At 46.0% G+C, this 25,625-nt stretch overlaps 4 protein-coding genes across 10 annotated transcripts in view; 3 read left to right on the top strand and 1 right to left on the bottom strand.

Annotated features, from left to right (window-relative positions):
- SH2D3C (SH2 domain containing 3C) overlaps positions 1–1,531 on the top strand; it is a 31,582-nt gene extending 30,051 nt beyond the window's left edge. For 2 of the 3 annotated variants that reach the window (XM_039321448.1, XM_039321449.1), the window contains one exon: positions 294–469. In XM_039321448.1, the coding sequence (XP_039177382.1) occupies positions 294–469 (176 nt within the window). Of the gene's footprint in view, positions 1–293 lie in introns of all 3 variants that reach the window. The other variant, XM_039321447.1, reaches the window with a different exon arrangement.
- A 118-nt stretch (positions 1,532–1,649) lies between these two features.
- TOR2A (torsin family 2 member A) lies at positions 1,650–9,533 on the top strand. The gene is made up of 5 exons (XM_039321458.1): positions 1,650–3,461; positions 4,478–4,743; positions 5,783–5,958; positions 7,227–7,354; positions 8,296–9,533. Exons 1-5 carry the CDS (start codon positions 3,299–3,301, stop codon positions 8,538–8,540), a joined length of 978 nt encoding a protein of 325 aa, XP_039177392.1. The 5' UTR covers positions 1,650–3,298; the 3' UTR covers positions 8,541–9,533.
- Position 9,534: 1 nt separating this feature from the next.
- Positions 9,535–21,926, bottom strand: TTC16 (tetratricopeptide repeat domain 16). Of its 5 annotated transcripts, none has more exons than XM_039321454.1 (14): positions 21,842–21,926; positions 20,483–20,604; positions 20,207–20,391; positions 19,036–19,126; positions 18,567–18,707; positions 17,959–18,059; positions 16,988–17,117; positions 15,569–15,783; positions 14,558–14,805; positions 13,043–13,184; positions 12,608–12,773; positions 12,036–12,157; positions 10,846–11,008; positions 9,535–10,011 (listed from the first exon to the last, which is right to left on the bottom strand). In XM_039321454.1, the coding sequence occupies exons 2-14, from the start codon at positions 20,519–20,521 to the stop codon at positions 9,880–9,882; spliced, it is 1,875 nt and encodes a 624-aa protein (XP_039177388.1). In that variant the 5' UTR covers positions 20,522–20,604; positions 21,842–21,926; the 3' UTR covers positions 9,535–9,879. The 5 variants fall into 5 exon arrangements, with proteins under 5 accessions (XP_039177388.1, XP_039177385.1, XP_039177386.1 ...); XM_039321451.1 differs by having other exon boundaries at positions 20,477–20,604; positions 21,842–21,925; XM_039321452.1 differs by lacking the exon at positions 21,842–21,926 and adding an exon at positions 21,397–21,614 and having other exon boundaries at positions 20,477–20,604.
- PTRH1 (peptidyl-tRNA hydrolase 1 homolog) lies at positions 21,626–25,392 on the top strand. The gene is made up of 5 exons (XM_039321460.1): positions 21,626–21,860; positions 22,420–22,639; positions 23,589–23,688; positions 24,389–24,434; positions 24,837–25,392. Exons 1-5 carry the CDS (start codon positions 21,771–21,773, stop codon positions 25,083–25,085), a joined length of 705 nt encoding a protein of 234 aa, XP_039177394.1. The 5' UTR covers positions 21,626–21,770; the 3' UTR covers positions 25,086–25,392.
- The last annotated feature ends 233 nt before the right edge of the window (positions 25,393–25,625 follow it).

Here is a 25,625-nt window from a genome sequence, read left to right as displayed (position 1 = left end):
CAGGATTCGGATAGAAGGGCGCTCTGTGGAAATTGCAAATCCTTTCCTAAGAGTTTGGTGCCGTTTCCCCACGCCTGAAACTACAAAACTGTTTGGTCGTGACCCAGTTGTGGCGTGTAAACTCTAATTAATGGCTAGGATGTGACCTCAGCAGTGGCCGTTGTGTCAGGGTGTTGAGGGCACACAACCGATCAGCTTAACTAGTGGCCTAAGCTCTATTAACAACAAAGAATCTAAAAATGTAAATTTGTCCAGCTGGGCAGGATTTTATTTCCATTCTTGTCCCCCCGTAGGGTTCCAGCCACAACCGGAACTTCTGGAGGTTTTTAGCACCGAATTTCAGCTCCGGCTTTTATGGGGGAGCCGGGGGGCCGAAAGCAGCCAGAGCGAGCGCTACGAGAAGTTCCACAAGGTCCTCACCGCCCTGTCCCACAAATTGGAGCCAGCAGTGCGTTCGAGCGAGTTGTAGCTGGACAACAACCGGCGCAAGATTGCAACGAATGCGCCTGCAACTTGGTTTCTGGCAGCAGTGGGTCTCGAGCGATGCTAAGGTGGTAGCGTTGGACCGAAAGGGATGCAACTGGGACTCTCCCCAAAAAGGCCTTTCCAGCATGAAATACTGACAATCACTGGGTTGACTTTGTTCCTGCAAAACTTGACAACGACCGAGTTCCTCCAGGCAAACCGTGGAAGAGAATGCACTGGCCAAGCATGTTAGATCTCAGCCATGCAGATTCGTGTTGAAAAGCTGCAGTGTGGCTCATGAGAGAGGCAAAACCTCCGAGTTTAAATTCAGTACCGATTCATAGCCAATTTCAGGCCCGGGTTTGGTGCCTCACAGTGGGCTTTGAAACCAAGAGTGCAGGAATCTTCTCTAAGCTCCTTCTATTACTTTGAGGTTCCCCTGTTCTTTTCCATCACCATGAATTGGAGAAGAGCGGTTTCCACCAGCTTTGGGGGCTGATCATAGTTTGCCCCAACCTCAGAAGGACCTGGGTGACAAGGCACACCCACCGACAGTAAGGCAGCCCCCAAATTTAGCTTTTCTATTTTCATGGGCATCTCTGATCATCACTAACATTCAATCTACACCCAACTTAATCCATCAACTGTAAGCCTTCCAGAGTAGCCACATGAGAGGTTGGATAGTAAATAAATGTAATTATAAATAAAAAATCAGGTAAAGTTAGGCCACTGCCATCTTTCTTTCCAGGGACCTCCATGTCCCAATCTCAGTCCTTCCATTGACGCCAAGCAACATTCCTTTATTTTCTTAAAAGTCTCTTTTTCTTTTGCTTCCCTCCATTTTGATGCAGGGAATGAGGGTGGTTTTGTAAATTAAAAAAAATCCATGTGGGGTGTATATGTACCTATAAATATATATATATATATATACATACATATGTATTCAGATCTCATATGTAAATAATTGACATGGTTCTTTTCGGTCTTGTAAATGAATGTACAGATACAATGAAGTGTCTTTCCTCGATCCTTGCATACAATAAACTTTTATGCTTTTTTTCTTCAAGTAGGCTTTATGGTAGATTTAAACCGCTGCATATGTCTTTTTGAAATGATCTATACGCATTTATTTGGGAAGAATGCAACAGTGCATTTTTTAAACAAGAACAGATTGGAAAATGCAATTTAGGCACATGGAGAGAATTGTCTCCAATTAGATCAAGGATAGGTTGTTTTGTGACTACATGCCCTGCCTTTTTCAACATCAAACCGTTTTCATGTCCTAAAAAATAAAAAAAGATTTCTTTCCAAGCTTGAGCTTTAAAAAGAGTAGCATTCTTTAAACCCAGTGGAGCTGACTTCTGAGTAAACCTACATAGGATGCAACCTGAAAAATGCAAATTTCTTGTCTAAAACCCAGATTTCGAAACAGAAATAGCTCAAGAAGGGCCATTACTTATTTTAAAGAAAGGAAATGCTTTCAAATTCTTTTAAGAAAACCACTGGAAACCCTCAAAGAAGTCCCTTGAAATGTGAAGACGGGTTGATATTAACAAAAGCTTATTTTACCCTCGAGTAGACCTGCTTGAAATTGGCAAAAAAAAACCAGCAAAAACTTTATTTTCCCCCCCAGAGCAAAACTAACCAGAATAATCAAAGCAAGCCTGAAAGTGATTAGAAATTGAAACAGATTTCCCAGGGTGTAGTGAAATTGACTAATGAAGTTGAAATTGACTAATTTCTGTTGGAAATTTGACTAAATTCTAATACTAAATTCTACTAACTTCTGAACGAAAATCAGAGATGAGTTTTGTTGGGAGGGCTTGATTTGGCATTTCTTAGGGCTTCTCTTGAGGAAGACCATGGTTTGTTTTGATCCTGGCTTGTTTTTGGTGCAAACATCCCTTTTTTCCTCCAGTTTTACATTTCCAACTGTTTTTCTCCCTTTAGCTTATTTTTCTTCTTTTATTTGCCTCTGAATTGCACTTTCAAGCATTTTTTCCAGCCACTTTCCCATCTATTTCTCCTTCATTTCTAAATAAATCCCACATTTGCCGACATTTTCTTTTTTTAGCGATTCCTCTTCTCCATCCTCTCCTGAAGCCATTTTTTCTCTTTAAAATTCCTTTTTTTGTCCTCACCGCCTCCTTTCAAGCTCCTGCTTCTTCTATTCTTCAGTCTTTTCTCCAACTTTTTCTCATAAATGTCTTGGGTTTTTTTTCCTTCTTTTTTTCCCATTTTCCTTGAGATATTTCCCCATTTTCCTTCCTCGTAGCTTTATTTTTTTTTAACTCCAAACCCAGTTTGCCTCGTGACCTATTGCCCTTCCCTAAAATAAATTTAAATTAAAATAATTTTAATTTCCCAGCCACCCAAACTTATTTTTTCCCCAATTTCCCATTTTTCTCTCTCCTTTTCCCTTCTTCTTTGCTTTAGAATGTATATTTTTTATATCTTAATTCCTTTCCCCCCCTTTAAGCTTCAGCTCCCCTTCCCTGCCTTCCTTGTGCTGTAATAATATTTATTTTTAATATATATTTGGTTCCAATTTTTTTTCCCCTTCAGAAACCATTTTGTTCCCGCCCCTTTTTTTGAAAAGAAAAAAAAAACCAAACGGGGACGGTTGGGGAGGTGGAGCCTTAAATACCTCCCCTCGGCAAGCCCCGCCCCCTGGAGTCCCGCCCCCTCGCGCGGCGGCGTGGCGGAAGCCAGGAATTCCATTCGCTCTCCGCCTGCGAGCACGAGCCGGGCCGCGGGGCAGGCCGGGAGTGGGCCGCCGCACGAGGAGACGCGGGAGCGCGCTTCCCGACCCTCTCGCGGGCGGACAGCCAGCATGGAGAGGGGCGGGGGCGCCCTCGCGGGAACGCGGCTGCTGCTGCTGCTGCTCTTGCTGCCTCTGCCGGGGTTGATGCTCTCGGGCGCCCCCTGGGGGTCGAGCGCCTGGCATTGCAGCTTGTCGGCGTCCTGCGAATGCGAATTCTGCCCTGATTTAACGGGTGAGGCTATGCAGCGGGTGGGCGGGTGGGGGCTGTAGTGGTGAGAGCGGCCGCTGGGGGGCGCAGGGGAGCGAGTTCGAGTCCCACCCGCCCCTTCCCCATCCAGCTAACAGCCCTGCTAGGTAGGCTGGGATGAATAGAATAGCAATGAATAGAACAGCAATTATTTTTTTTTTAAAAAAACCCCAAGGTTGAAGACCCCATTCTACTGCCCCTGTCCTACCCTGCAGGGTTGTTGTGAGATGCAAAGTGGTTCAATTTATGGGCTGTCTTTTGGGGGAGGGTCAGTTTTAAAGCCCAGGATTGGGCAAGAAGGAGGGGGAAAAGAGGAAATTGGGGGCACAGAAATAGCAGGAAGGGTGCTACCTGTGCCAAGGGGCACTGGCAGATGCCCATTTGGACCCCTCCCCCATATCTTGGGCATCATGGCATAGGACCTCGCCTTCTCAATACATATATGTGTGTATATGTATTACTATTATTGTTATTGTTGTTTTGTTATTATTAATTTTGGTCATGTTTATGTAATCTATATTGGAGGCAGTTACCCTTTGAGAGTTGCATGCAATGAAATCTCATTTTAATGTATTAATGGAGATTTAAAGTGACAATAAAGTTATTATTCTATTCTGTTCTGTTCCGTTCCATTCTATTATTCTCTTCTCTTTTCTCTTCTCTATTCTGTTCCATTCCATTCCACTCAATTCTATTATTCTCTTCTCCATTCCATTCCATTCTATTATTCTCTTCTTTTCTCTTCTCTATTCCATTCCATTATTCTCTACTCTTCTTTTCTCTTCTTTATTCCATTCCATTCTATTATTCTCTTCTCTTCTTTTTTCTTCTTTATTCCATTCCATTCCATTCTATTATTCTCTTCTCCATTCCATTCTATTATTCTCTTCTCTTCTTTTTTCTTCTCTATTCCATTCCATTCTATTATTCTCTTCTCTTCTCGCCTCTCTTTTATCTATTCTGTTCCATTCCATTCTTCTCTTCTCTATTCCACTCCCCAGGTCTCGAGTGCGAGTTAGCCCTGCGCCTGGTGGGGCAGCCTCTGGCCAGGCAGCTGGTCATCCAAGGCCTGAAGAAGTTTGTGCAGGATCCCAAGCCCACCAAGCCCCTGGTCCTGTCCTTCCACGGCTCGACGGGCACCGGCAAGACCTTCCTGAGCTCCTTGCTGGCTCAGCACCTCTTCCGGACGGGCCTCCGGAGCCCCTACATCCACCGCTTCTCCCCGCTGGTTCACTTTCCCCATGCTGACCACCTCCAGCAATACAAGGTAAGAGAGGCTGGAGGGGAGGGGTCTGTTCCCCACAAACCGCGTGCAAATGCTTTCCTTTTTCGCTTCCCTGGCTGCAGAGCGGACACGCCAGCCTTGCGAGGTGGTACTTTTGCAAACCGGACAGCCCTCCAATCTCCACCATTGCTTGCTTTGCGGCCTGTTTGAGCTGCAACAGGGTTGATTGGTCGATGGCCGGATCCCAGGTGAACCCAGCCCAGTGACCCATTCCCGGGCATCGGTCCATACAGGCAATTTCCATTCCTAAGCAAGGCGTAGACCAGTGGTTCTCAACCTTTTTAATGCCGCGACCCCCAACCGGTCGTAAGTCGAGGACTACTCAACCGGTCGTAATCTAGGACTACTCAACGGGTGCAGCACCGTTTGCAGACTGGGACTTTTGGCGGGCTCAGCAGGGCAGAGACGGCCTGGACAATTCCGATTGGCTTTTGAAAGCCAATAGAATTAGACTCTATTCAAGAGAGTCTATTCTGTTGGCTTTCAAAAGCCAATAGAATAAAAGGGAGTAGCACAGCTAAGGAAAAGGGGGAAAAAAATGGCGGACTGCGTTGTTTGGTGACCCCCGTGAAATGGTCGTTTGACCCCAAATGGGGTCCCGACCCCCAGGTTGAGAACCACTGGCATAGACTCACCCAGAGTTATAATAATAATAATAACAACAGGTTCTTAAAAAAAAAAAAGTAAAAAAAAGACACAAAAAAATGAAGAAAAAGAAAAGACGAGAGAGAGAAAAAGAAAAAAGAAAAAAAAGGGGGAGAGAAAGATATGTCGCATTCTTCAGCGCTGCCCCTAAACTTGGATAGTCAAGGACTACTTAACCGTCCTGCCAACGACTTATAAAACAGGACTGGAAGGGAGATAGAATTGTAGGGCAACTTCCCCTGGGTGTGGATGATGGGATCTGGAGTTCTGTGTTTGGCTCATCCTGATTGGCAGCTTGTGAGCGTAGCTTTTCTTTGCCTTTCCTGTTCCAATGTTGATTTCTCTCTCCGTCTCTCTCCCATCTCCTTCTGCGTAGGACGATCTCAGAAGCTGGATCGAGGGCAATCTGACCCAGTGTGGCCGTTCCCTTTTCCTCTTCGACGAGATGGACGATCTGCATCCAGGCTTGATCGAGGTCGTTGCGCCCTTCCTGGGACCTTCCTGGGTGGTGTTCGGGACCAACTATCGGAAAGCCATCTTCGTCTTTATCAGGTAACGAGGGGAGGAGTTAAGACACAAGGCTGGGTCTCAAGCGTGAAAAGTTGGCAGCTAGTTAGAGAAAGTTCTGCAAGTGTTTGTGACAATAGAATAGAATAGAATAGAATAGAATAGAATAGAATAGAATAGAATAGAATAGAATAGAATAGAATAGAACAGAACAGAATAAGAAATAACAGAATAGAAAAGAATAGAATAAGAAATAAGAATAGATTGTAGAACAGAACAGAACAGAATAGAATAAGAAATAATAGAATAGAAAAGGAATAGAATAAGAAATAAGAATAGAATAGATTGTAGAATAGAACAGAATAAGAATAGAATAGAATAAGAAATAATAGAATAGAATAAGAAATAAGAATAGAATAGATTATAGAATAGAATAGAACAGAATAAGAAAGAATAGAATAGAATAAAGAAAGAATAGAATAAGAAATAATAGAATAGATTGTAGAATAGAATAGAATAGAATAGAATAGAATAGGAATAACAGACTTGGAAGGGACCTTGGAGGTCTTCTAGTCCAACCCCCTGCTCAGGCAGGAAACCCTATACCATTTCAGACAAATGGCTGTCCAGTCTCTTCTTAAAAGCTTCCAGTATTGGAACATTCACAACTTCTGGAGGCAAGTTCTTTCCAATGGTTGATTGTTCTAACTCTCAGGAAATTTCTCCTTAGTTCTAGGTTGCTTCTCTCCTTGATGAGTTTCCATTTGTTGCTTCTTGTCCTGCTTGGCTCCCTCTTCTTTGGGGCAGCCCCTGAGATATTGGAACACTGCTACCATGTCCCTCCCGGTCCTTCTCTTTGTTAAGACTAGACGTACCCAATTCCTGCAACCGCTCTTTATATGTTTCAGCCTCCATCCCCCTAATCCTTTTTGTTGCTCTTCTCTGCATAAAGATCGTGGAAACTTTTCAAGGGCATTCTAACCTTGATAGAATGAAGATAGCAGACAGTTCTCAAAACGAGAAAGTGTTTACATGGTCTACGTGGACATCTGGGAGGTTCTTGTTAGATGCTTTGGTTAGGACGCCTTGGGATTTTAGAGTTAGTTTTCCTTTGCCTATAGTAGGGGTCTCCAACCTTGCCAACGTTTAAGACTGGTGAACTTTTAACTCCCAGAATTCTGGGAGCTGAAGTCCACAAGGCTTAAACGTTGGCAAGGTTGGAGACCCCTGGCCTGTACCATGTTGTGTATTCAATAAACCAGTAAGATATGGGCTGGGCTGGGCTTCAGCTGCTCTCCTCTGACCGTCTTTAGCAATACGGGCGCGGAGCAGATTAACCGGATGGCTTTGGACCTCTGGCGGGACCGCAGAGACCGCGAGGAGATCAGTCGTCAGGATCTGGAAGCGTCGATTTTGGAGGCCATTTCTAAAGACCCGCAAAGTGAGTTATAATAACAGTAATAATAATAGTTGGAAGGGACCTTGGAGGTCATCTAGTCCAACCCCCTGCTGAGGCAGGAAACCCTATACCGTTTCAGACAAATGGCTGTCCTGTCTCTTCTTAAAAGCTTCCAGTGATGGAGCATCCACAAGCTCTGGTGGCAAGCTGTTCCACTGGTTAATAGTCTTCACTGTTAGGAAGTTTCTCCTTAATTCCAGGCTGCTTCTCTCCTTGATTAGTTTCCACCCGTTGTTTTTTATTTATTTATTTATGAGACTTATATACCGCTTTAAGTGCAAGCACTCTCTAAGCAGTGTATACCAGTAAGCAATATATATATATATATATATATATATATATATATATATATATATATATATATATATATATATATATTTACATTGCCCCCAACAATCTGGGTCCTCATTTTACCTACCCCGGAAGGATGGAAGGCTGAGTCAACCTTGAGCCGGTGAGATTTGAACCGCTGACCTGCTGAACACAGTCAGCTAAAGTGGCCTGCAGCACTGCATTCCTTCTGGTGCTTCGGAAAATAAATTGACCCCTTCCTCTTTTTGGCAGCCTCTCAAATACTGGAAGACTGCTATCATGTCCCCCCCTAGTCCTTCTTTTCTCTAGTCCAGCCATTCCCAAATCCTGCAGCCGTTCTCCACAGATCCTTGGCGGGAGGGCACAATGTCCTCACGAGGAGTCTGCAATGTCACGATTTTAAATCTTGAATTAAGTCTTGGGGGTCCGCGGTCACGATCCACGGCCACAAAAAGCATTTAAAAGGGATCCCACGGTAAAGAAAAGGTCATGATCCACTGCCTTAATCGAACTGACCTCGAAGCAAACACAGATACGTAGAAATTCGGGGTCCCCCCCCCCGCCTGTAACATTAATAGTTTCACCTTCGTTCTTTTTCTCGTCTCTTTCAGACGGATTCTGGAAATCCGGGATCCTTGAGCAAAAGCTGATCGACATCTGGGTGCCTTTCCTCCCCCTGCGGCAGCACCACGTGAAGCAGTGTGTGGTCAACGAGATGGCTGGCCAGGGTCTCCTCCCTCGCCCACAAGTCGTGGACTGGGTAGCCGGCAACTTTTCCTACTTCCCCGACGAGGAAAAAATCTTTTCCACCACCGGATGCAAAACCATATCTTCCCGCATCCCTTTTTTCCTATGACCTCTTTGGAGGCGCTTTCCCAATGCCGGAATGGAGTTTACGGTTTTCTTCCAAGGCATGACCGTTTCTGGGTTCTGAAGGACCAAGGACGGGGTCTTTTGAAAGGCAAAGAACGATGCTGGCTTGATCAAACGCGATGCCCCTGTTACGACGTGGCCCGGAATCCGGCTTTTTTTGAACTCTGAAGAAGATTCTGTGATGCATTACGCGGGGGAATCTTGCCTTGCTTTTAGAACACCGCTCCTCGGACGTTTTACAAATTCCTGCCGTTAGTGCCGTTGAATTAATTCGTTGTTGTTTTTTTCTACACCTTCTTAAAAATCCTACCTCTCAAGTCGAAGGATGATTCTGGGACACCCTGTGATATATATTTTTTAAATCCAATAAGCTGTATTTTACGATTCTAATTCAGGGATGGGGGGTGTGTGTGTGTGTTTTTCTCCAGGGCATTCTCTTCTGTGTCAACCAGAACTTGATGGACTGAGATGTGGCTTGTTGCTACAAGTTACACCAAATGCAGCTGCTTTTAAAAGACTTCGCATCGACAGCGAGAGTCGGTTTTTCTTGGAGGTTTCGAGGAAGCACCAGCCAAAGAGAATATTTCTTTTTTTTCCTCTCTTTCTGTTTTTTCTATCCCTTTTGGTGCAGAACAACAGATTTGAACAACTAATAATATACTGCAATCCACCCCAGCGTGTATGCTGCTAGTTTTAAAAAGCAGGGAAGATTAGAAATAGTGATTTTTGTTGTTGTTGTTTTATCATGCAAATGGATGGCGTCTGAACAAAACCAGGCCGTTGGGAGACGTACCAACCAGATTCAAATCCATGGCCCACAAAAATCTGGGTCCTTCTCTGGAAAAGATGGAGGAAGCGTCTGGAAAAGTGGAGTCTCTCAGCTGCGTGCAGGGAAAAAAAACTTTTGACGGCCCCTTCTTATCTTGAGTTTATTGCTGAACTGGACACACAATAAATGTGAAAAAACCTGGGCGTACTTGAAGGTCTTCAAAAGCTTGCTTTATTTAAATAATAAAAAAAAAAACCCAGGAAAGGCACAACTTTATAAAGTCTTTTCCAGAGTCTAGAAAAACCGCAAAAGAAATAAGCTGCAAATTGCCAGTCGTTCTTTGTAGATCCTTGCAAACCCAAGAAGCAGCTTGTGTGTGTGTGGGGGGGAGGAGATTAATTCTGGTGCTAATTGCACCATCCCACTGGGTACCCCTTTGCCCTGTGGGTCTGCCACAAGTCACTCTGAGCCCCGAAGGGGGAGAAGGGATGGCATCACCCCCTTTCCAAGATTTGGGGATCCTGGTTACCGAAACGAACTGACCGATGCCTTCTTAATTTTTTCTCCAGTTGAATGGTTCCTTGGGGCATTCCTTGGGGGGCAGACGAGGGCAGGGGTCTATCCAGACGGTTTTGGATTCCAGAGTTGGCTTATGTTGACGTGCTTCTTTCAGCTCCTCGTCGGCCTGCGAGACACACCGGATAATTCGACAATTCCCACTTTCCACGCTGAACAACTTAAGGGATAGCGAAGTTGAGGTTGTTGGCCTCTCCCCTTTCAAAATGGGCAGGGATGGGAGCTCACAGCTGCCATGCGGACCTAAACGCCCATTTCTTCTCTGACTTAGAAAGTGGGAAGGGACCTTGGAGGTCCTCTAGTCCAACCCCCTGCCGAGACAGGAGGCCTCATTACTATCCCAGACAAATCTGTTCTGTTTGGGAGCTGGGGTGAGATGGAAGGAACTGGTCCTCACCCCTGGGGGTGGGAGGGTCCTAAAATTACAGCCAGCCCATTTGTCCGAAATGGTGTAGGGTTTCCTGCCTGATCAGGGGGTTGGACTAGAAGACCTCCGAGGTCCCTTCCAACTCTGTTATTCTGTTGTTCAAGCAGGCCAACTGCGAAGCCATTGCAACAAAAATGGTTAAAAAAAAAATTAACGAAGCAATGGGTCAACTGATATTTGGATCAAAATGCATCCGAATATACCAAATAATTCGGCCCAGCCGCAAAAAAAAAAATTTTTTCTCGGGGTGGAAAGTTCTTTTTGTGATGTTCTCACCTGCAAAAGGCCTGGATAAAAGACTAAAAACGTGACCACATTCTTCTCTGATCCAGGGCTGTTTTCTTATTAGCTACAACTGTGACCCTTCTGCAACCCGTTCACGGCGCTGAGATAGCTAATGGAAATCCCAAAGTTCCCAGAGCCACATTACAGGAGAGAAGGGCGCCGTATAAATCGAATAAAAGAAATAAATAAATAAATGAAACATCTCGCTTCCCTTCCCAGGGGCAGAGGTACCTGGTGCGAATGCTGCTGACATTCGGCCAGTCTCTTTTGCAGCTTTTTTTCTTCAGAAACCTTCTCCTTCTCCTCCTTCACTGCTGGCTCCTCGGCCTTCTGTTGGTCCTCGATCTGAACGTACACACTGGTTCGGAGTTCGGATCCTGATGATTTCAGAGGCCTGGAAGAAGGTGGAAAGGCAGAGAGAGAGAGAGAGAGAGGAGAGAGAGAATGAGAAAGAGAGAGAGAGAGACAGGAGAGAGAAAGAGAGAGGAGAGAATGAGAGAAAACAAGAGAACGAAAAAGCGAGAACGAGAGGAGAACAAGACAAGAGCAAAAGAGGAAGGAGAACGAGAAAAGAATGAGAGAAAGGAGAAAGGAAAGAATCAGAGGAGAGAACAAGAAAGGGGCAAAAGAAAGGAAGGAGAACGAGAGGAGAGAATAAGAGGAGAAAATGAGAGGAAAGAAAGAGAATGGAGAGCGAGAAAGGGGAGAGAATGAGAGGAAAGAGAAAGAACAAGAGGAAACGCGAGGGCGAGAAAGGAAAGAAAGAGGAGACAGATGAGAAAGGAGAGAAAGGGAGAGAAAGAAAGGAAGTAGGAGAGAAGAGAGGATGAGAGAAAGAACGAGGAGAAAGGAGAGAACGAGACAGAAGGGAAAGAGAACAAGAGACAGAGACAGAACAAGAGACACACACACACACACACACAGAGCACTCTCGACACTTTTGGGGACACCCCTTGCACGAGGCAGCAGGGCAGATTCTGCCAGACACCCTAAAACTGATCCTTGTTTTGTATCGACCGGACCTTATTGATTGGGCTGCTCTTAATTAAGGCATGCCGGTGCTGAAAAAGAACGCAAGGCCCCCACAGGGACTGAGGTTGCCCAGAAGCAAACGGAGCCCGTGCGTGTATGTGTGTGTCGGGGGGGGGGGCGGGGGAAATCTCCAGCCCTGCAGACTACAACTCCCATCTGCTTCGGCGCGGCGGCAGAGTTTACTGGCCCGAAGGCCGAAAGGCAGGACGGTCCCACCATCGCCCTCCCAATCCCAGATTAAAAAAAAAAAAAATCTTGCTTGGCAGGCCGAGGACTTCCCGGCTGGCCCCGGAGGAGGGGAAAAAGGGATGGGTTGAGCGACCCCCTATTACAGGTCTGCCCCCCCCCCAAAATGCTATACAACCTCCCCGTGGTTTTGGATTCCATACCTCCCTTCAAGGAAAGCGTTCAGCTTTCGATCCAGGAGAGTTTTGGTCAAATCTCCCACTTTGCTGCTGAGGAGGGATTCGGGGTTCTCGCCGGGAAACAGGTTGCCCATCAGGGTCCGGACCTGGAATTCAAAAATAAATCACCTTTTTTTAAAAAAAATAAAATAAAAATGAAAACCCATACTCGAAATGGAGACGCTTCTATTGGTTTTTTTTCTTCTTCTTCGGTGTAGTGTTTCTTACTCTCTGCTGCTTTAAGTGCTGGGACTTCAAGTCCCAGAAGCCTTAAGGGGGGTGGATTTCAGCTCCCAGAATGCCTCAGCCAGGATGCTTGAAGAGGGGTGAACTTCAAGTCCCAGAAGCCTTAAGGTATCTGGATTTCAGCTCCCAGAATTCCTCAGCCAGCCAGCCAGCATGCTTGAAGACCGGTGGACTTCAACTCCCAGAATTCCGCAACAACTGGGGCAAGGAAGGGTGTGAACTGGGGCAAAATTCACTTAAGGAATGTCCCCCTTAGTAACGGAAAATTGGGGTTCTGTTGTGGTCGTAAGTGGAGGACGACATGTGCCTACCTCTTCCTTGCTGGGGTTCAGCAACAGGGCGCTGATCATGTCTTCCTTTGCACCCAGGAACTCCTGCAGAAACACGCGTGTCTTCGCCCTATTCAGATAATACTTCACTTCCCATGGGTCATTCTCCACTGCGGAGGAGAAGTGCGTTTCAGCCTGCAGGTACTGCCTGAAAAACAGAGATAGATAGATAGGTAGGTAGATAGGTAGATGGATGGATGGATGGATGGATGGATGGATGGATGGGTCAATAAATGCATGAATCTCGGTCCCGCTCATCTGTTTTACGGGACTGCTGCAAACCCCCCCCCCCGAGAGGAATAAAAGTGGGATGACCAGGCCCTCCAGATGATCTACTAAGAAGGATCATCTTGCAAGTCCAGCGTTTCCCCCTCCAGGGAAACCTCGCCCTGGGTCCTCGGACGGATCCCGGCCTACTTTTTGCGGAAGTCTTGCAATCCGGTCTCGTTGGAGAGCCAAGCGATGCGCCGGCGGAGTTTGGGGTCTAACGGACGCAGCTCTAGAGCCTGTTGGTAATCCGCCATGGCAAAATTCAGCTGGCCCATTTTCAGAAAACAGTCTGAGAGAGGGAGGAGAGAGGAGAAAGAGAGAGGGGGGGGAGAGAGACAGACAGAGAGAGAGAGAGAGAGGAGAGAGAGAAAGGAGAAAGAGAGAGAGAGAGGGGAGAGAGAGAGACAGAGAGAGAGAAAGAGAAAGAGAGAGAGAGAGAGAGAGAGAGAGAGGAGAGGAGAGAGAAAGAGGGGGGGAGAGACAGAGAGGAGAAAGAAAGAGAGAGAGAAAGAAAGGAAGTATGAGAGAGAAGAGAGGATGAGAGAAAGAACGAGAGAGAGGAAAGAGAGAGAGAGGAGAGAGAAAGAGAGAGAGAAAAAAGAGAGAGAGAATCCATCAGCAGGCAAATGGGAATAGCTGTCAGGCCCGAAGAACCAAGAACGAAACGCAAGTAGTTTATTGTCATTCACCTACAGACAGAATCTTGCCGGGCTAAAGCAATGATCTGCATAACTACAGACAGACCCTGTGAGTCACCCCTTCTTCCTGCCCACCAGACATTCCCCTTCGCTGCAGGCAACTATAAATCTAATAAAGGAGAGGACTTGTAGCTCAGGGTTGAAATGTGGGCTCCTCGATGCTCTCTGAACTGGGTGGTTTTCTTGGAGACATTTCATGACCCAACTAGCTAACGCCATCAGTGCTACAAGAGAGTGGGGTGTGGTGAGGAGGAAGAGGAGGACTGTGTGGTCCTTGGTACTCTCTGAGCTGGGTGGTTTTCCTGCAGGTATTTCATTACCCAACTAGGTAACATCGTCAGTGCTACAAGGTTGGCTGTGGGGAGGAGGAGGAGGAGGAGGAGGAGGAAGAGAAGAAGAAGAAGAAGAAGAAGAAGAAGAAGAAGAAGAAGAAGAAGAAGAAGAAGAAGAAGAAGAAGAGGGGGAGGAGGAGGAGGAGGAGGAGGAGGAGGAGAGGAAGAGGAGAGGAAGAGGAAGAGGAAGAAGAGGAGGAGGTGGAGGAGGAGGAGAAGAAGAAGAAGAAGAAGAAGAAGAAGAAGGAGGAGGAGGAGGAGGAGTTGGTGATTTCCTTGCAAACGTTTCATTACCCAAGCTAGGCAACAGTGAGCACTGATCTTACTTAATCAGGTAATGGAATGTCTGCAAGAAAGCCACCAAGCTCAGAGAACACCAAGGATCACCCAGTCCTCTTCTCCGCAAACCCCCCTCCTTCTAGCATTGATGATGTTACCTAGTTGGGTCATGAAACGTCTACAAGAGAGCCGCCCAGCTCAGAGAGCACCAAGGACCCCTCAGCCATAGATCTGGAGACCTTGGGCCTGCCCCCCTCCCAAGCACCACACCTTGTGCTTCTTCTCTGCCCGAGACCACGCAGACGCAAACGCAGGAAGCAACAGAGGGAAGCCGAGACGTCTTCCCCACCTACCCCCTCGGTTTACGTAGAGGCCAAATTCGTTTTTCTCCCCTTTGACGGCTTTGTTGAGCAGCTGCACCGCCTCTTCGTAGCAGCCCTTGTGGTAACAGTGGACGGCAAAGTCGTTGTAGCTCAGCAGCACCTGCTTCTCGGCCTCGTGTCGCACCTCGCTGGCCTCGTCCGCTCGGCACAGCTCGACGGCTTTCAGGTAGTCATCGATGGCCGCGCTGAAGTCCTTCAGCCTGCGCAGGAGGGTGCCCCTTGCAGGATTCAAGGAGGAAAGCAAACCAAGAGAGGTGAATCCAGGGCGTTAGCAATCATTAACTGCGAGAGGGATCTCGACGTCCTAGCGGACGATCCCTTAGATACGAGCCAGCCGTGTGCTGCAGCTGCCGAAAAAGCCAACACAATCCTACACTGCATTAACAGAGGGAGAGAACCAAGAATATGTGAAGTGTTAATACCACTTTATAATGCTTTGGTAAGGCCACACTTGGAATGCTGCATCCAGTTTTGGTCACCGCGATGTCAAAAAGATGTTGAGACTCTAGAAAGAGTGCAGAGAAGAGCAACAAGGATGATTTGGGGACTGGAGGCTAAAACATGTAAGGAACGTTTGCTGGAATTGGATATGTCTAGTTTAACGAAGAGAAGGACGAGGGGGGACATGATAGCAGTGTTCCAATATCTCAGGGGCTGCCCCAAAGAAGAGGGAGCCAAGCTATTCTCCAAAGCTCCTGAAGGCAAGACAAGAAGCAACGGATGGAAACTAACCAAAGAGAAAAGCAACCTAGAACTAAGGAGAAACTTCCTGGCAGTGAGGACAATTACCCAGTGGAACAACCTGCCTCCAGAAGCGGTGAATGCTCCAACACTGGGAGTTTTTAAGAAGAGACTGGACAGGCATTTGTCTGAAACAGTATAGGGTTTCCTGCCTGAGCAGAGGGTTGGACTAGAAGACCTCCAAGGTCCCTTCCAACTCTGTTAAAAAGTGAAGGGAATGGACTAGGGACACACAGGTACCTGAAGAGGAAGTACTTTTCATCCAAGGGGTTGTAACTGATGGCCCGGTTGATCTTCAGCAAAGCACCTTTCAAGTTGCCTTTGATGGCCAAGCTCACCGCCAAATCTTTAGATCTCTCCGCCTCCTTGGTCATCTTCTTCAACAGGAGCTGGGCTTCAACGTGGCCTGGATCCAAGGCCAGGGCCTCTTGGATGTTGCAGAAACAGCAGCTTGCCTTGGGGGGGGGGGAGAAACCAGACACTGCGGTCCTTAAGGGAAGCACGGGGTGGTTGATGTCTATGGAGAGTCTCCATCATCCAGGTCCTGGTTGTCTCAAAGGTGTTTTTTCAGGGCTTTTTTTTTTCCCTTGAAGACGTTTCGCTTCTCATCCCAGAAGCTTCTTCAGTTCTTCAGGAGGCAACTGGACTTTCTTGTTTTTCCTTGGAAGACGTTTCGCTTCTCCTCCAATAAGCTTCTTCAGCTCTGATGGGATGGTGGGGAAATGGAAGGATTTATAAGTGCCAAGTGGCCTCGATGACTCTTGAAAAGAAGGCAAAGGACCAGCGGTCTGCAAGGAGTATAAATCCTTCCATTCCCCACCATCCAGGCAGAGCTGAAGAAGCTTCTGGGAGGAGAAGCGAAACGTCTTCAAAGAAAAACAGAGTCCCGTTGCTTCCTGAAAAAAAAGCACCTTTGGGACATGTGGTGGTTAAAGGAATTCAACTTCCCCCGCCGACTTGCCTTGTCGGATGGCAGCTGGGAAGCTTACAAATGATGATCATGGGACCCCCAGCGCAATGGTGGTAAATACACAGTGGTTGCCAAATACCTGAACTTTGAACCTGTGACCGTGGGCATGCTGTGATGGTCGTAATGTGAGGACTGGGGGTCAATCACTTTTTTCAATGTAACTTCAAACTGTCGCTGAGCAACAAGGAATAGAATAGGGAATAGGGAATAGGGAATAGGGAATAGGGAATAGAGAATAGAATAGAATAGAATAGAATAGAATAGAATAGAAAATAGAATAGAATAGAAAATAGAAAATAGAAAATAATAATAGAATATAGAATAGAAAATAGAAAATAATAACAGAATAGAATAGAATAGAGTATAGAATAGAATAGAAAAATAGAAAATAGAAAATAATAATAGAATAGAATAGAATAATAGAAGATAGAATAGAATAGAAAATAGAAAATAATAATAGAATAGAGTAGAGTAGAGTAGAGTAGAATAGAATGGAATGGATGGAGTAGAGTAGAGTAGAGTAGAGTAGAGTAGAGTAGAGTAGAAGAGAAGAGAAGAGAATAGAATAGAATAGAATAGAATAGAATAAACTTTATTGTCACTCTAAATGTACATTTAAGGACTCCCTATGTGTAATTAGCGGGTGGCTGAGAGAAAGATTCTCAAAGAATAATCAGGTTGTTTTTCACCTTCCCAAAGTATTCAAAGAGACGAGCCCTCAGGACAAAGAGATCGGCGTTGTTCTTCTCCAGTTCCACCTCCTCATTGACCATCTGAAGGCAATCGTTGAATCGGTTCATCGCAGCCAGGCAAGCAATGCTGGTGGGGGAAAGGAAAGGAGACTTTAAGGTTTTACTTACATTCAGAAAAGATTCTGACAGGCCTCAAGGCCTCCCATCCTTGAGAACAAATTGGAGGCCTCCCTCAAACAACAAAGCTGCTTCTCACATCAGTCCTACTTCCAAGAAAGGGCATTTTGCCATTGGCAATCTTTTTTAAAATAATCTTTTCCAAGCCAGGATTATTAATCGCCTGTCTGATCATCCTATTTAAGTGTAGACTAGACGGTGACCTCATCATTCTTAAAACTTCTTCTTCTTCTTCTTCTTCTTCTTCTTCTTCTTCTTCTTCTTCTTCTTCTTCTTCTTCTTCTTCTTCTTCTTCTTCTTCTTCTTCTTCTTCTTCTTCGTCTTCTTCTTCTTCTTCTTCTTCTTCTTCTTCTTCTTCTTCTTCTTCTTCTTCTTCTTCTTCTTCTTCTTCTTCTTCTTCTTCTTCTTCTTCTTCTTCTTCTTCTTCTTCTTCTTCTTCTTCTTCTTATTCTTCTTCTTCTTCTTCTTCTTCTTCTTCTTCTTCTTCTTCTTCTTCTTCTCTTCTTCTTCTTTTTCTCCTCCTCCTCTTCCTCTTCCTCCTCCTCCTCCCCCTTCTTCTTCTTCTTCTTCTTCTTCTTCTTCTTCTTCTTCTTCTTCTTCTTCTTCTTCTTCTTCTTCTTCTTCTTCTTCTTCTCCTTCTCCTCCTGCTTCTCTTCTTCTTCTTCCTTCTTCTTCTTCTCCTCCTCCTCCTCCTCCTCCTCCTCCTCCTCTTCTTCTTCTTCTTCTCCTCCTCCTCCTCCTCCTCCTCCTCCTCCTCCTCCTTTCTGCAACAACCCCAATCCCTTGCTTACCTCCTTATGCGATAAAGCGTGTTCTGAGGCTGGAGCTCGCAGGCGTGAGTGAAGGAGTGGAGAGCATCCAGATAAACCTTCTGCTCGTACAGAGACTGACCCTGGTGAGGGAAGGGATAATGGGCCCTGTAAGGACCAGGTTGCAGAAAAATGGTCCTTCCCGTTTCCTCCCATCCACGAAGAAGCCTCAATGCCTTTATTATTAAGCCAGATTAGATAGTGCTGGAAAGCTGAGGCTTTAGCACAGGAGAAGGGAGGGAGGGAAGGATAGGATAGGATACTGGGAGGGAGGGAGGGAGGGAGGGAGGGAGGGAGGGAGGGAGGGAAAGAAAGAAAGAAAGAAAGAAAGAAAGAAAGAGGATAGGGAAGGGAGAGAAGGAGGGAGGATACAGAAGGGAGGGAGGGAAGAGAGGAAGGGACGGAGGGAGGATATGGTAAGATAGGTGAGGGTGGGAGTAAGGGAGAAGGAAAGAAGGAAGGAAGGAAGGAAGGAAGGGAGAGAGAGAGAAGTGGAAGGGAAAAGGGAAAGGGAAGGAGAAGGAGAAGGGGGAAGGCAGGCAGGAAGAAAGGAAGGAGACAGGCCTTTCCAAGCCTATCCTCCACTCCACCTGTATGAATACAACAAAGGCCAGCCTCTCTCGGATCTCCTCCTTCGGCGACACCCGATAGACCTTCCGAAGGTGCATGGCGGCAGACTGGAAGTCACAAAGCTGGAGAAAAGCGTCCGCTTTCTTCTCGTAAAGTTCTACCTAGGGAGAAGAAGCCACGATGGCCTTCAGAAGCTCCTCGGTGTTGTCGGTCCAGCCTGGGGAATTCTGGGAGTTGAAATCCACACCTTTTAAATGTTGCCAAGAGTGAGAAACAACTGGCCTAGCCTCTGTTTCTCTCCTAGCTGGTGAATTCTCAGAATGGATGGGAAATTCCATCCCAACAGGAGAGCCAAGTTCTCGCCCGTCACTGAGAAGGCCACACGTGGATCTTTATTGTGATAGATAGATAGATAGATAGATAGATAGATAGATAGATAGATAGATAGATAGATAGATAGAGATGGCCAATCTCCATCTCCACATCTACCTTGTTGGGGTCCAGATTCAGAGCCTTGGTGTAGCAAGTGATAGCTTTCTCCCACTCCCCTTGAGAGAAGTAAAGATGACCTTCTTGGCAGCTGAAAAAAAACAAACCCAAAAACAAAAAAAAAAGGGAAATCAGAGCTGTTGGGACCAGAAGCCCATCCTCCTCTTGCTAGTCCAAAGCTTCTTTAAAAATTTGAAAGAATTAAAAACCAATGATTTGCCCATCCAGACAGAATCATTCAGTTCACGTGGATTAAGCCACGTTTTGCTCAGCAAGCCATAAATAACATTAGGTTGTGTGGATTTTCTCTTTAGACAGATAATAAAAGGGAATGAACATTGCTTGCTGGACCTATTTTCCTTTCCTTTTGGGTTACTTCTGCCTGGATCCTCTTTGGGCTGATTAGAAGTTGAGGCCTGATCCCAAATCAAACCCCAAGGAACCCAAATTATTGTTGTTGTTATTATTGCTCTGTGAAATGTTCAGACGAACTATCGAATCCTTTCCAAAGACTCACATCCATAAAAAAAAGAAGCAATAACAAGGAAGATTAAACAAAGCAAAATTAAAAAAGAGAAAAATAAAATAAGCAAGGAAAAAGAAGACCAAGAAATTAAGGAAAATACATCAATATGATTAGTTTTAAAAAAAACCAGTGAGAAGATTATGAAGATTGTTTTTGTATTAGGATAAAGAAAGAGGGAGAAATTAGATTTTACATTATAGCTATAGATATTCAAAGAAAGTAATGTTTAAATTTGCGTTTTTGGAGGGAGTTTATATAGAATGATGATTGTATTTAAATTTGTTTAGGTTTTAAAAGTGTTTTAAGTTTTTTTCTCAATTAAGCCTGTATTCAGCTCTGGGAAGTCTAGGGGAGGGTTTGGGAGGTTGGGGAGGAGGGGGGTGAGGTAGGGTTGGGGGGGGTATGGGAAGGGGATTTGTTTTTGTAAAAATTTAAAAATTTTAAATAAAAAAAAAAAAAAAAAAAAAAAAAACCAGACACAATCAAATGCTACAGACCTATTTGTTCGCCACACCAAGACACAATTGCCTTCATTAATAGAAACCTCACCCAGTTTTAAGCTAAGCTTTAAAAATTAAAGCAAACTACGGATTATTCACAGATCCTCATTTGTTGTGTTTTAGGGAGGAGACGGTTAACACTTACTGCTCGTCTATTTTGCTCTTCAGAATGCTTTCAAAATCTCCTGCTCTCTGGGGGTTTTTAACCTTCAGCAAAGTCTTGGCGGGCCCAAAGATACGAGTGATGGCTTTTTCCTTCGATTCTTGAAGTTTTTCTTCAGTGACAGCCGTGGGGAAGAGTGTCAGAACGACAGTTGACATCTTCACCTCCTGTTAGGATAGGGAGGATGAAAAAGTCAGCAGGTCTCTCTATCTGATCCACTTGCTCTTGGTTAGGGTGCAACTTTCTCCTCACCTTCACCTTTGCTTTGGGTTCTTCAACCTCTTCTTCCTCCTCCATTGCTCCTCCAGCCGCTCTGTAATTTGCGTCCCCTGGTCTCTATGTCAACAGCTTGGTGGGCTCAAAACTTCCCTAGTTGGCTGCTAGAGAGCAAAAGAGGAATTTTAAAAAAGAGACTTCCTCGTCAGGCTTCCACATCTTCAGGACAGGGGTTTGAAGGCACAGAAAGATTGCGTGAAAGATTGGTATTATTTTTATTCCTATTTATTTAGTACACTTATGACATGCATTTGTAGTACAAATTTAGTAACTTTATATTACGTACTAAACAATATATTTAATATGTTTATTATTAGGGTGGGTGCAGTCAGCCAGACTTTTAGACTGGATTTGGCATTTTTATCAACCTATCAAGTCCTTCCCAAGGTGGCATTATTATTGTTGTTGTTGTTGTTATTCCTATGAAGTCCTTCCCAAGGTATTTATTATTATTCTTATTGAAGTCCTTCCCAAAGGAATTATTATTATTATTATTATTATTATTATTATTGATCATTGCACAGTCAGCCAGATGTTCAGACTGGATTTGGCATTTTGTCTACCTATCGAGTCCTTACCCAGGACCTGGGATAGGCAGATGTGGATGTTTGATGGTATTACAGATATCATCGCAGGATGGAAGCAGTTCCTAGTAAGGCTGCCTCTTGCAATTGACTAATAGTGAATTTGTCAATGCCAATGGTGTTCAAGTGGTGCTCCAATTGTTGTTGTTGTTATTATTATTATTATTATTACTATTATACCTATCATGTCCTTCCCAGGGTATTTTATTTTTATCATTGTCATTATTAGTATTATTATTCCTATCATGTCCTTCCCAAGATATTCTATTTTTATTATTACTGTTGCTGTTGCTGATGTTATTATTATCAAACCTGTCAAGTCCCAAGGTATTATTACTGTTGTTGCTGTTGTTATTGCTGTAATTGCTTCCTAGAGGCCGTGGCTTTAATTTTTAAAGAGCAAAATAGCAAGTTACGTATTTGCATCTTCCTAAGAATTTTGATTATATTTCACGGCGGTGACTGGCGCTTGACTTAAAGAAGAAACTCGAGCTTCCGCCCTTAAGGAAGATGGCGGCCGGAAACCTTCCCGCCAGGCCTCCCGTGATAGGCCACAGGACCAGTGACGTCACACTAACTGAACCAAGAGGCAAAGGCGGAGCTCGGCTTTTTTTTTTTTTTTTTAACTTTACGGCCGGCACCGGAAGTAGGCCTTCGGGAAGGAGGAAGGGCGAGGCGGAGAGGCCATGACGCGTCCTCAGCCCCTCAGGCAACTCCTACGCTGGGCTCTGGGTCACCGCGGCGACGAGCTACAAACCGCTCAAAAACGGGTGCTGGTAAGACGGCCGATCTTAAGCGAACGCCATTATGGCCAGGCTCCTTCCGGTTTGGAGACGATCGCTTCCGGGTTGGGTGGGTCAATTCGACCGGGCAGTCCCAAAGAGGTAAAGCAAGCGTGGCAGTCACATTAGACTTCCGGTTCTTTGTAACAGAAATCTTCCGTATGCGGGCCAACAAGGGAGAAGACGTTTAAATAAAGGTAGGGCTGTGCCTTCCAGATGTTTTTGGACTACAGGCTTGCATTGCTGTCCAGATTAGAGCTCAGCTTAGAAGAGTTGCAGCTGTTGTCCCCACTTTCCACCTCTCACAATGCAACGTTCCACCCTCCCGTAAACATCTGGCTGCTTTGCAAGCATGGAAAAGCTGGATTTAAAGGGGATGAAATTAGGGAATCTTGCCCAGCTTGGCTTCCAGGACTTTGAGGTCCCAGCCCCAGGTCTGACGCTTGGAGACAATGTGATCTGAAGACCATCTATAGACCATCTGGAGAAGGTTAGAGAAGATCACTAAATCCATCCCTGTGGACCATTCATGGCTTCTCCTTATCCTTTGCAGGTGGCTGGCCTGGGCAACTACACGCTCCCTGGTACCCGGCACAGCGTGGGCATGGCAGTGCTGAACCACCTGGCCTCCAAGCTGGACATGGGTGACCAGTGGAAGAGAGACAAGCAATGCTGCGCGGACATAGTGGTGGCCCGCCTAGGAGACGCTGAGCTTCTGCTGATGAAACCTCGCAAGTTCATGAACCTCAATGGGACCTCCGTGGTCACAGCTGGTACGACAGGCTCTGCTTCGTCCTCTTCACTCGCCAATGGATGGCCACCTCCTTCCGTGAGGTCCACATCCTGGCAGGCGGCTGGTTGTTCCGTTGATGGTTTGTTGAATACACCATCCCGGATGGGAGTCACTCCGCTGTTCCAAGAACAATTCCTTCCTGTGGTTGGGCAGCTTTGGGTTGCTCAAGTCACCCAGTTAGTTTATGGGTCACACGGTGAATTGAACCGTCCGTGAATCACCCAGCAAGACTAGCATGTTTGTGGCTGAGTTATGCCTGGAGTTAAGATAGAAAGCGTGGTTTACCCAACATTGTCTAAGGAGTCATATTGCAATGTATGAATTATACAAGATGGAGGGAAGGGAAGGGAAGGGAAGGGAAGGGAGTAAATGGATGAAGAAGGGAAGAGAAGGGAGTAAATGGATGAAAAAGGGAAGGGAGTAAATGGATGAAAAGGGAAGGAAAGGGAGTAAATGGATGAAGAAGGGAAGGAAAGGGAGTAAATGAATGAAAAAGGGAAGGGAGTAAATGGATGAAAAGGGAAGGAAAGGGAGTAAATGGATGAAAAAGGGAAGAGAAGGGAGTAAATGGACGAAAAAGGGAAGGGAAGGAAGGGAAGGGAGTAACTGGATAAAGAGGGGAAGGGAAGGGAGTAAATGGATGAAAAAGGGAAGGGAGTAAATGGATGAAGAATGGAAGGAAACGGAAGATCTCACACTGATCACGTTCTCCAGATCTTCTGTCTAGTAGTCAACCTCCTTCCCATGATCCGGAGTCAATCAAATATCTGGGATTGCCACTTATCTCCCTTCCCTCCCTAAGCCTGCCATCTCTGGGTTTGGAAAATTGGGGATGGGTGCGAATCCACGCTGCAAAAACCAAACCTATTTTAAACCAGTTGTCTCCAACTAGATTGGTCTCTCCCACTGACCATCTCTTCTCTCGCCAGCGGAAAAATTCAGCCTCAGTATTGAAGATATTTATCTGGTCCATGATGATCTGGATAAGCCTCTGGGGAAGCTCTCCCTAAAACTGGGAGGCAGTGCCAGGTACCCGATGCCAAACAATTATATTTTTAGTTTATAGACACCTCCTCCTCCTTCTTCCTCTTCTTCTTCTTCTTCTTCTTCTTCTTCTTCCTCCTCTTTCTTCTTCCTCCTCCTCCTCCTCCTCCTCCTCCTCCTCCTCCTTCTTCTTCTTCTTCTGCCCTATCCGTTATTGGACGTTGGCAATCCTGTTTTTATCAGCAGCTGCACGAAAAAGGGCTGCTGAGTTTTGTCCAAACCAGTCCCTTAGATGTTGAAGCCATGCAGGCTCCTTATTCATAGTGCAGGTACCGTATATTCCATCGTATAGGGCGACCCAGCGTATAAGACGACCCCCGACTTCGACGCCGAGTCTCATGCCTAGAAAGTCGTCTTATACGCCGGAAACTACCGGTATTTCCGCGTATAAGATGATCGACACTGAGTCGCATGCCTAGAAAGTTGTCTTATACTCCGGAAACTACCATTATTTCCGGCGTATAAGACGACTTGGCGTATAAGACAACCCCCAAGTTCGGCGCCTGTTTCAACGCTCTCAAAAGTCGTCTTATACGCCAGAATATACGGTACTCTAAAGTGGCTGGCTCGTTCTGAGTTTAGCCTGAATTTAGCCAGGTCTTTAAGCCACAATTAAGCTAGGATTACTGAAATAAACCCATCTTGAAGAAAAGCCAGGATCTCACAGGCCTTGCTTATCTTTCAGAGGTCACAACGGAGTCCGTTCCTGCATCAGCTGCCTGCACTCCGACGTAGGTCTTAATTTCGCTTTCTGATCCCTTCCTTACACCCTTGTGTCGCAGTCAGAACAGCAGATCCTTGATTACCGGTCCTGCGTAACAGCATCTCGGCTTACCGCGAGCAAACCCCCTTCGCCTGCTTGGCGTCGTTTATTCCTTGCTTGGGGTAGAGCCTAGTTAAAGAGGACCACAGATGTGGTGTTTGCCAGGCTAAACAGCAACGCTGGGCATGGTTAAAACTGCCCACCTGCCTGCGGGCAAGTCCTAGTCAGTTTCCCTCTGCTGAGCAGGGGGATGCGAATTGGGGCAGGGCCCTGTTGAGAAGAGAAAGGGGTCGGTTGATCTGATGATGCTTGAGGGGTTCGCAGAATCTGTCCACCAACTGCAGCTCTTTCGTGCCTTCTCTCTCCGCAGCGCATGGCGCGGCTGAGGATCGGCATCGGCCGTCCGACGGGGAAGGAAGCCGTAGAAGATTACGTCCTAAGCCAGTTTACCAACGCGGAGCAGAAGGTTTTACCGTCCCTTTTTGAGCAGGCAACCACGATCCTGCTCCAGCATCTTCAACAGAATTGTGGCCAAAAGGAGTTCCCGGATCCCTGCGATGGACTCGTGAGCCCCCCGCACAAAAAAGAAGGCAGGGGGCCATCTCGAACCGACTTATAAGAACGGCCAGGGAATGCAGCCAACTGATTGTGTGTGTGTGTGTGTGTGTGTGTGTGTGTGAACTGCGGCTGGGCGTGCCCAATGGTTGCGGCTTTGCACAACAGACAAATCTTACTCCCAAGAATTTAGGGTTAGGGTCTTCTAAGGGGCTGCGATCAGAAAATCCAACCACACTGTGGTGAACAGGGAGAGGGGTCTTATGAAAGCAAAAGGGAGGTTGAGGATTGGGCAACACACACACACACACACAAGTCGTGATATTCTGTTCTTTGGCGCCCGTGGAATTACAGTTTTAGGAGAAACAAAATCATGTTTCTAGTTCTTATGAAGCTCCGCTTTGAACGTCTGCGTGTGGGAGGAAGTCTTTCCTGACGCCCAAGCTGTTTGGGATGAGAAAAATGTCATTGGTGCTTCCCGCTGCCTCCAAATTTGAGGCGGAGGTTGAAGCAACGATTCATGCAGTGCCTGGAGGAAGGGCACAGACAGTCCTTAACGACCGTAAGGGATCCATCTTACGGCGGTCAGTAAGCAAGGTGCCGG

Source organism: Crotalus tigris, unplaced genomic scaffold (assembly GCF_016545835.1).
Source record: "Crotalus tigris isolate CLP2741 ecotype Arizona unplaced genomic scaffold, ASM1654583v1 scf7180000023746.1698619, whole genome shotgun sequence".
NCBI classification, from domain to species: Eukaryota; Metazoa; Chordata; class Lepidosauria; order Squamata; family Viperidae; genus Crotalus; species Crotalus tigris.
This window is presented reverse-complemented; position numbering and strand designations above follow the sequence as displayed.

Bases quoted from the DNA above. Each gene is read 5' to 3' on its own strand.
- PTRH1 (XM_039321460.1), top strand. From the start codon at position 21,771: ATGACGCGTCCTCAGCCCCTCAGGCAACTCCTACGCTGGGCTCTGGGT. The intron at 22,640-23,588 runs GTACGACAGGCT...TTCTCTCGCCAG, and splicing joins GACCTCCGTGGTCACAGCTG to CGGAAAAATTCAGCCTCAGT. The intron at 23,689-24,388 runs GTACCCGATGCC...CTTATCTTTCAG, and splicing joins AAACTGGGAGGCAGTGCCAG to AGGTCACAACGGAGTCCGTT.
- TOR2A (XM_039321458.1), top strand. From the start codon at position 3,299: ATGGAGAGGGGCGGGGGCGCCCTCGCGGGAACGCGGCTGCTGCTGCTG. The intron at 5,959-7,226 runs GTAACGAGGGGA...GACCGTCTTTAG, and splicing joins GCCATCTTCGTCTTTATCAG to CAATACGGGCGCGGAGCAGA. The intron at 7,355-8,295 runs GTGAGTTATAAT...CGTCTCTTTCAG, and splicing joins CATTTCTAAAGACCCGCAAA to ACGGATTCTGGAAATCCGGG.
- TTC16 (XM_039321451.1), bottom strand. From the start codon at position 20,521: ATGGAGGAGGAAGAAGAGGTTGAAGAACCCAAAGCAAAGGTGAAG. The intron at 19,127-20,206 runs GTAAGTGTTAAC...GTTTTTTTTCAG, and splicing joins AAGAGCAAAATAGACGAGCA to CTGCCAAGAAGGTCATCTTT. The intron at 17,118-17,958 runs GTAAGCAAGGGA...TTCCCCCACCAG, and splicing joins ACGCTTTATCGCATAAGGAG to CATTGCTTGCCTGGCTGCGA.